Raw genomic sequence first — 9,569 nt, 5'->3', positions numbered from 1 at the left:
ATTTTAAAATAAATAATATTAATAGCTAGATGAAATGTTTTATTATTTGAATCAATTTTCTCCTTAAGAAAATCACTCATTTATATTTAGAAAACTAAACTTAAAATTTGGTAATCAACTTCATGGTTGTCCTTTTTTCATTGTTGTTTAATATTTTAATTTTTTTTCTTAGTTCTTTTTCTTCATCTTCCTTTATTATCATCATCATCATTCTCGTGGTCTTTATCTTCTTTTTTCCTGATATATATTCAGAAAACTAGAACAAAAAAAATTTGGTGCACAATACAAAATTTTTTGAAAAATCACATGTCTAAAACATTGACACTCAACCAACAAAATATGCATAGCACATAAATTTTAGTGTACAACATAAATTTTGATACATAATATAAAAATTTTGATATACAACACAAATTTTTAAACCACATGTTTAATACATTAACTTACCCAATTAACAAAATATATTTGTGGCAAAAATTTATGTGCTACGTACAAAATTTTTTGTGCTGTATTAATAAATTTTTGTATTCTCCAACAAAGATTTTTGTACTGAAAAAAGGGAAAAATGAAAAAACACTGATATATTTACAACACTGATATATTTACACTTTTTTTCTATTCAATTTATACCTATTTAATTGAATTTGATTACAAAAATACTTGTGCATATAGCATTACCGTATCATATTTTCTTATTGAATTAATATATTAATTTATGTTATAGTTTCAATACAAAGTTAAATTTAACAAGTACTCTTTGAATTCCTCTCAAGGTGCAGTGAAATCTCCATAAAAAAAAAAACATTATTACTAATTAAAACTCCCATGCAGCTTTGTTGTTAATTATTACTTCAATCCCTTCTCACACAAGTAAAACCAATTTTATTTCTACTACCACAAAAATTGGTAATTAATCTTATACGTACTATAAAAAGGTAATATCCAATTATTATTAATAAAAAGAACAAAATATTGTTTTTGTCTCTAAAGTTTGGGATAAGTTCTAAAATTGTCCCTAATATTTCAATTGTCCTATTTAAGTCCTTAACGTTTGAAAATTAATTCAATGTTGTCCTGCCGTTAGGGATCCGTTAACAGAATTGACGACGGAACAAAATTGAGACGATTTTAAAACGTTAGGGACTTAAATAGGACGAAAACGTTAGGGACAAAAACGATACATAAAAATAAATTTTAATTTAATTTTATCTTTCAATAATATTAATTTTTACCGTACATAGTATTCAATTATTTTTTAATTACATCTAAATAATTATTGAAGGATAAAATTAAAATTTATTTCTCTGTATCATTTTTGTCCCCAACGTTTTCGTCTTATTTAAGTCCCTAACGTTTCAAAATCGTCTCAATTTTGTCCCGCCGTCAATTCTGTTAACAGATCCCTAACGAGAGAACAAAATTGAGTCAATTTTAAAACGTTAAGGACTTAAATAGGATAATTGAAACGTTAGGGACAACTTTAAAAATTATCCCGAATTGTGAACAAAAACAATATTTTACTCTAATAAAAAGAGAAAAAAAAAAACGATTTATCTTAAAAAAAAGACCTAAGTTACTTTTAAGTTAGAGCTAAATCTGTAATTTCATTCGAGGGCAATTTACCTAAATAAATAAATTGGGTGAAAGCTTTACTCAAATACACAAAACAGAAATTCCTTACATACATGTGCATTTTCATGCTTCTATGTAAACCGTGGAAAGCTACCACGGTTTCTGATTTTAACATAAACCGTGGTAAGTTACCACGGATTATGGTGTTTGTGGTTTGTGTGTAAACCGTGGCAAGCTCCAACGGTTTACGAAGAGAGAAAGCTAAGCATAAACCGTGGCAAGCTCCCACGGTTTATGAAGGAGAAATTTTTATTATAAACAATTTATTTTTAGATGTTTGATTGCATCAATGTGGTATCATTTAGACTGCACATGATAATTGTGACAGAATACATGTATATAATAGAAGCTCAAACCGCTTAAACTATCAAATACATAGCAGATAATATATTAGACAATTCTCAAACCTTTTTAACTATCATTTTTTGTTACTTCATTATTGTGTCATGTCATGCACCCAACAAAACTAATCTAATGTAATCTAATCTTCACTCTCAAATCTCAATACTCACTGCTCAATACACAATAGTAAAACAATTTTGTTAAAACATTCATAGTATTTTTTTTAAGTTTTGGATTATAAAATTAAAGTATCAATTATATGTATAAAATATATATTAAAATGTAAAATATATATTTATATATTTTATACATATAATTGATACTTTAATTTTATAATCCAAAACTTAAAAAAAAATACGATGAATGTGTTAACAAAATTGTTTTACTATTGTGTATTGAGCAGTGAATATTGAGATTTGAGAGTGAAGATTAGATTACATTAGATTAGTTTTGTTGGGTGCATGACATGACACAATAATGAAGTAACAGGAAATGATAGTTAAAAAGGTTTAAGAATTGTCTAATATATTATCTGCTATGTATTTGATAGTTTAAGCTGTTTGAGCTTCTATTATATACATGTATTCTGTCACAATTATCATGCGCAGTCTAAATGATACCACATTGATGCAATCAAACATCTAAAAATAAATGGTTTATAATAAAAATTCCTCCTTCATAAACTGTGGGAACTTGCCACGGTTTACACACAAACCACAAACACTATAATCCGTGGTAGCTTGCCACGGTTTATGTTAAAATCAGAAACCGTGGTAGCTTCCCACGATTTACATAGAAGTGTAAAAATGCACATGTACATAAGAGATTTCTGTTTTGTGTATTTAAGTAAAATTTTCACCTAATTTATTTATTTGGGTAAATTGCCCTTCATTCAATGACCAAAGTTTGTCCAGTTTGTCCCAACTGAACATATTATTATTCTTTTGCTATATACTAGTATAATTATCAAATTAGATTGCGTATATTACCAGGGGTGTCCATGGATCAGATCGTATCCGCAGATCCGCGGTAAATATCCGCATCCGATCTGAAAATTACGGATATGATCCGATCCGCACCCTTTGCGGATCGGATTGCGGATATCTGCTTTACATTCGCGTATCCGATCCGCGAATCCGCAGATCCGCACTATAATAATTAAAAAATAAATAAATATATATATATTTGGTATTATATTTACTTGTTTGTATGTTTTAGTTAGTAATTATTATTCATATATTGTATTATTTTATTTTTGTTATTTAGAGAGAGCTTGATTAAAAATATTTTAGAAATAAATAAGTTTAAAAGTATGAAAGAAATATTTTTATCGAATTCTTTTACATAGAAATATGATTAAAAAGAGAAGGTTTAATTATGCGGATATATCCGATATCCGATCTGATCCGATGAAAATTGTGCGGATCGGATCGAATTTTTGGCCATATCCGATCCGATCCGATCTGCGGACACCCCTAGTTTCCAATCACCGTAAAGCTTCTCTCGAATCTACAGAAGCCACGTGTCACCCGGCCTTTTTCATTTTTCCAACTACTCACTCATTTTTCGTCGGAAAAAAATTGCGCCAGGCCGCCAGCAGCGATGAGAACAAAAACAACCACACGACACCGTATTAGAACTGATCCATGGCTCCTCCTCCGTTTTCGTAAATAGCTTTCTTTGTCAACAATATAATTTCACCGAACGTTAATTTCTCGCTGCATTCAAAAGTTTCTCTTTCTTTCTCTCTCTCCGAATAACTAACTCCGTATGGCTGTTAAATCATCTCATTTAATCGCAATCCAATCACTTTCAAATCAATTAAATGAGCACTTAAACCTCTTCTGTATTTATTTATTTGAGAAATGTATGCACCTTGCATAGTAACACGATTTTCATAATTCGCGCTTGTTCTCATCAACTGGTGAAATCATTCTTCACATTTCGTTGAAAATTTGGAGTGAGTACTAAAATATCGGTTCATGTTTTATTTTTATTTTTTATTTTTTTGTAACTCGGACACTGAGATTTTTGTGGTGTTGGTGAGAAGAAGAAAAAGGAAGAAGGATCACTATGTCTACCCAAGGGGTGCGGTTGCACATTCAAGATCGCTATGTAAGCTCAACACAATTAATTGCTTCGCTTTCTATTGTTATGTTTTTGTTTCTTGTTCTAAATGTTTAGTTATTTGGAATGAGCAGGTGGTGATGGATAATGGTATAGTTCAAGTGACGTTATCGAATCCAGGTGGAATTGTTACTGGGATAGCATATAATGGTGTTGATAATTTGCTTGAAGTTCTCAACAAGGAGACTAATAGAGGGTATGTGCTTTCAATGATGCATAAATTTCATTTAGGTTCTCTATTTCTATCTCTTAAGTAGTTTAGACTTCGGACTATTTGGTTTCTGTTTTCGTTTTGAAGTGCTGTTATTGGTTTCAAAATTTTATGAAGACAAAAAAAAAAGGAATTTAATGGAATTGTCTCTTTTGTTTTTAGTTTTTTGTTTTTTCTTCAGAGTCTTGAAAACATAAACCATTATATTCTTGGAAGGTATGAAAGCACGAAAAAAGAAAGAACAAAAGACAATATATGTGTTGGTGAATTTGCTTTGCTTTATAGAGAGAGCAGTGCAAATTTACTTGATGTCCTTGTTGAAATTCAAGTAGGTGTTACCTTTTTCAAGTTGGGAACTAATTTTGTTTTAAATTGGATTTTTAGGTACTGGGATCTTGTTTGGGGTGCACCAGGAATCAAAGGAACTTTTGATGTGTATGGCAACAGTATCTTCTTTGTAACTGCATGGTGTCAGTGTTTGATATTATGCCACCAAGTCAATTCTCAATAAAGCTATATTCAAATGCGACTACTTACTAGGTTTCATAACTAAATCGGGAGTGGCTTTTATGTCGCACCTGAGTAGAAATATATACAATTTCCCTAACCCCTCTGTTTTGCTGTGTGTTTCTTTCTTCAATATTATGTGTTCAATAATTTCTTATAAGGATAATATTTGAAACGAATGTGAACTGAAGATGTTATGCTCCAGGATTCAAGGAACGTTTTTCAGAGTTATAGTTCAAAATGATGAACAAGTTGAGGTTTCGTTTACAAGAATGTGGGATCCTTCTCTTGAGGGAAAGTTTGTCCCCTTAAACATTGACAAAAGGTCCCTTGCTCAAGACTTTGCTTATTATTCATTACCTTCTTGAAATCCTAAGTTCAGGATTAATTACTGTGGGTGATCAATTTCAGATTCATACTGCTCCGAGGTTCATCAGGCTTCTACTCTTATGGAATTTATGAGCACTTAAGTGGATGGCCAGACTTTGATCTTAGTGAAACAAGGATCACTTTCAAGCTTAGAAAACACATGTAAGATTGTCCTTCTCATTCCATGTGTTTGCCATATTTTTATATGTTAACAAGACTTTGTAAAGTTTTGTTTAGTGAAAACTGAAAATTTTAATTCCAAATAATTCTTTAGGATTTAACCATTTGCCAATAATTTAGTTATTTCAAATATTGCTATTTTTGTGCTACTCTAGGGACAAAATTAGCAGAAGCATGTACATCAGTTCAGTAGAGATGGTTGTAGCAGACAACATTCAGTCATTTTTTATTTTGAATGTTCATCCAATTTAACAAGCAAGTATACAGGTTTCAATACATGGCTATGGCAGACAACAGGCGAAGGCTTATGCCTCTTCCGGATGATCGATTACCAGGGAGATGCCAAACCTTGGCATACCCAGAAGCTGTCAAATTAGTCAATCCCAAGGATCCTCAACTGAAAGATGAGGTACTTATTGTACTCATTTTTTCCTGTACAAACCTTCTAATTGTATGTTTCTGTAGTAATCTACTTCTTATAGGTCTTATTTGCATGTATGCACATCTGATCTTACATTTGCAACTGATATTTGAAGCAAGGAATGAATGCTGCAGTAATGCCATGTGGAAACTTAAAAAAAAGTCCTTTTGATGCTATTTAGCTCAATCAAGTCAAAATGTTTGTTACTTATTTCCTTGAACAACTTGAACATCAGTTCGCCAAATTCACTGAAACCCATTTGGCATTGGAACATTGAAGTTTTTTCCTTCGCACACAATTTAATGATAATTATGGTTAACTTTAGTTTGCTCCTTCCCATTTGTGGAAATCACTTTGCCTACGTGTATTACAGTTTTCAAATGGTCTCATCATGTGGCTAGTTGAAGAGGAGATGCATATTTTTCCTTTGCATGTAGTATGAAGAGTTTCATTGTCTTTATCTATGATTCTTTGGTTCCCAGGTGGATGACAAGTATCAATATTCCTGCGACAACATAGATAATAAAGTCCATGGGTGGATATCTTTCAATCCACCAGTGGGATTTTGGCAGATCACACCAAGTGATGAGTTTCGTTCTGGTGGACCGCACAAGCAGAATTTGACCTCTCATGTAGGCCCCACCACACTTGCAGTAAGTTAATAAACTCAAGTTTGATGAGATTTTCCCTGCAATGCTTTCATACAATGAGTGTTACTAGTTGAGATCAGTTGACCTGATTATTATCAACTATAATATGTTTCGTTAAATTTGCATGATCAGATGTTTCTTAGTGGTCACTATGCGGGGCAAGATTTGAACCCCAAATTCAAAGATGGTGAACCATGGAAGAAGGTTTTTGGTCCAGTATTCATATATCTTAATTCTGGACCAGTTGGTGATGACCCACATTGGCTCTGGGAGGACGCCAAAATACAGGTATGCTCATTTTCCTATTATACCATTGTTATGAAATAGATGATACCATTCAGTTGGATGAAGAAGTTGTAAGATAAATTCTTCTATGAGTTGATATTTAGATGATGAATGAAGTTCAAAGCTGGCCATATTCTTTCCCAGCTTCAGAGGATTTTCCAAAGTCGGATCAAAGGGGCAACGTTGGTGGCAGACTGCTCGTCTTAGACAGGTAAGCATATGGAAGATACTCCTATTTTGCGACACAGAACTTCTTGAGGTTTTCACTTTTGATTATTGGATGTGAATCTTATTGTTACAGTGGTGCTTTGAATACTGGCACAGAATGCTTCCAGTTTATTTCTTAACTACTATGATATCTTAATAAACAACTTTTCGTATCTTGAGAAATCTTTTATTGTTCATTGTCTCATATATGAGAAGTTGATTGAGCTGTTCTAACTATAATGTCCAGATATGTTAGCACAGACTTAATATCTGCAAATGGTGCTTATGTTGGTCTAGCCCTGCCAGGAGATGCCGGGTCATGGCAAAGAGAATGCAAGGTGTTTTTCCTTTGCACTTATTGAAGGCTTAAATAAATAAAACAACAAAAAAACACATGCAGTATCTATAAGCCTAATTGCATGAGCACCTGATCAGTGCACATTTCTCTTCATGCTTAACTGTCATTTTTGGTTCTGCTTATTTTTATTATTATTTTGGAAAATAATATTGGAGTGACAGGGGGGCTATTGAAGTTTTCTTAAATATTCTCTCATTCTCTGTGACGTTCCTGATTTACTTTGAACAAGTGTTGCTCTATGGTAAGGGCTAAGATGAAATTGGGAGTCTCTTTGATATAAAGATTTGTTACCTTGATTGAGTAGTTCGAAACAACTAATTAATGTTTTAATAATGTATTAATATTCATCAGAAAGAAAGTAACCTTAACGCACAAATCACTTGCATTGGTAGTCACAGGATCTGATAAATGCTCTGATATGTAACTTCTTCCTTTTTGACTGAAAATTTTAATTCATGAATCAGGTGAATCAAGATTCAAAGAAATGGAATTAGAGTGTTTCATTATTCCAAAACTTCCTCATTTTTATTTCTTTAATGCTTCTGAGAAACAATAATGTTGACATATACTTATTTAAAATTTCATCCTGCCAGCACTATCAATTCTGGACCAGAGCAGATGAGAATGGATTTTTTACAATCAGGAACATACGTGCTGGCGACTATAACCTTTATGCCTGGGTTCCTGGTTTTGTTGGGGACTACAAATTGGATGATTTGATGAAGATAACCCCAGGTTCCATAGCTTAGTGAAACTTGAAATATTTTGCCATCTTGCCAAAAATGTATGCTTACTAGAATTACTGCACAGGTTCTAATATTGAAGTGGGTGAACTGGTATATGAGCCTCCAAGGGTTGGTCCAACATTGTGGGAAATAGGTATTCCTGATCGAACTGCTGCAGAATTTTATGTTCCTGATCCCAAGCCAGAACATATTAATAAGCTTTTTATCAACCATCCTGAAAGGTTAGCCTCTTATGTCTCCTTTCTAAATTGGTTGATTAAGTTTTCTTTTTCTTTTCTTCAAATTTTAAATTGATCTATTCTTTGATCTTCCTTTTTTTTCTCTCAACTTGTAGGTTCAGACAGTACGGATTATGGGAAAGGTATACAGAATTGTATCCGGAATCAGATTTGGTTTACACGGTTGGTGTCAGTGACTATAGGAGAGATTGGTTTTATGCCCATATTCCTAGGTATAATTCTTTGAACATTGTTCATCTTAATAGCATGGCTAAAGATGTTCCTAGTGACCTCACATCTACAAAAGAAGTTTCTTTTCTTGTTTGAAGTGACACTCTTACATTATATATTAATTTTTCAAGCTTGTATATAACTGCAGAAAGAAAGAGGATAATACCCATCAAGGAACAACTTGGCAAATCAAGTTTGAACTCAATGATGTGGTTCAAGGAAGTACTTATACACTGAGAGTTGCAATTGCATCTGCAACATTAGCTGAATTGCAGGTAAAACTTTTTCCTCTTACATATATGCATAATGCTTTGTTGGATGTAAACGATATTTGGATTGACAAAAGAATAAGTACTCAATCTCGTCCCTAACCAAAAACAAGAGGCAAAATAATCTCTTAAAAAATTAGTACAGACATACTAGTTCTTCCACAGATGTATGAAACAATGACTGTCTCCCTTTTTAAAATGGTAGGCGCAATTTTGTTACATTTTTAAATTCCGAGGGATGATTTTGTCCTCCATATCTTTGTCATAGAAGAGATTGAGGTTGTAATAAACTTGTCTTTTTGCATATTTTTTTGCGAAGATTCGAGTAAATGATCCGAATGCAAGGCGTCCTGTGTTTACGACTGGGCTAATAGGGAGGGATAACTCGATTGCAAGACATGGAATTCATGGACTCTATTGGCTGTACAGTGTGAATGTACCTGGTTCTCTTCTTATAAATGGCCCCAACACTTTATATTTTACTCAACCACGTTGCAACAATTGTTTCCAGGGTATCATGTATGATTATATTCGTATGGAAGGACCACCTTGATTCCAAATTAAACATCTTTAAGCTAAGTGTTGGAAACTGATTAAATGGAACAACATAGTAATGCATGTATGTATTGTATTTTCAACATATTGGTATGTATATTTATTGTTCTTTTTTTCTTTTACTCTGTAAGTAGATTTAAGATGTAGAAACATTCTAGAATGACTTTATACGTGATAAATTAATATTTATGTTTATTTGATTAGTTTTGACTACTTCATCGACCATCATTCATGAAACAGGCAGATCGAACGGATCGAACG

At 32.6% G+C, this 9,569-nt stretch overlaps 1 protein-coding gene across 2 annotated transcripts in view; it reads left to right on the top strand.

Annotated features, from left to right (window-relative positions):
• Window positions 3,493-9,569, top strand: part of LOC107606232 (rhamnogalacturonate lyase) — a 16,696-nt gene continuing 10,619 nt past the window's right edge. The window contains exons 1-16 of one of the 2 annotated variants that reach the window (XM_016308252.2): window positions 3,505-3,934; window positions 4,025-4,089; window positions 4,176-4,297; window positions 4,697-4,747; window positions 5,025-5,144; window positions 5,231-5,350; window positions 5,636-5,777; window positions 6,272-6,442; window positions 6,572-6,727; window positions 6,829-6,935; window positions 7,179-7,269; window positions 7,883-8,024; window positions 8,100-8,256; window positions 8,370-8,486; window positions 8,633-8,759; window positions 9,073-9,430. In XM_016308252.2, coding sequence (XP_016163738.1) covers window positions 4,048-4,089; window positions 4,176-4,297; window positions 4,697-4,747; window positions 5,025-5,144; window positions 5,231-5,350; window positions 5,636-5,777; window positions 6,272-6,442; window positions 6,572-6,727; window positions 6,829-6,935; window positions 7,179-7,269; window positions 7,883-8,024; window positions 8,100-8,256; window positions 8,370-8,486; window positions 8,633-8,759; window positions 9,073-9,306 — 1,899 coding nt within the window. In that variant the 5' untranslated portion in view covers window positions 3,505-3,934; window positions 4,025-4,047 and the 3' untranslated portion in view covers window positions 9,307-9,430. Of the gene's footprint in view, window positions 3,935-4,024; window positions 4,090-4,175; window positions 4,298-4,696; window positions 4,748-5,024; window positions 5,145-5,230; window positions 5,351-5,635; window positions 5,778-6,271; window positions 6,443-6,571; window positions 6,728-6,828; window positions 6,936-7,178; window positions 7,270-7,882; window positions 8,025-8,099; window positions 8,257-8,369; window positions 8,487-8,632; window positions 8,760-9,072; window positions 9,431-9,569 lie in introns of those variants that run through there. The other variant, XM_021106523.1, reaches the window with a different exon arrangement.

This window comes from Arachis ipaensis, chromosome B07, assembly GCF_000816755.2.
Source record: "Arachis ipaensis cultivar K30076 chromosome B07, Araip1.1, whole genome shotgun sequence".
Classification (NCBI taxonomy): domain Eukaryota; kingdom Viridiplantae; phylum Streptophyta; class Magnoliopsida; order Fabales; family Fabaceae; genus Arachis; species Arachis ipaensis.
Note: the sequence above shows the minus strand (reverse complement) of the source record. Positions and strands in the feature narration are given on the sequence as shown.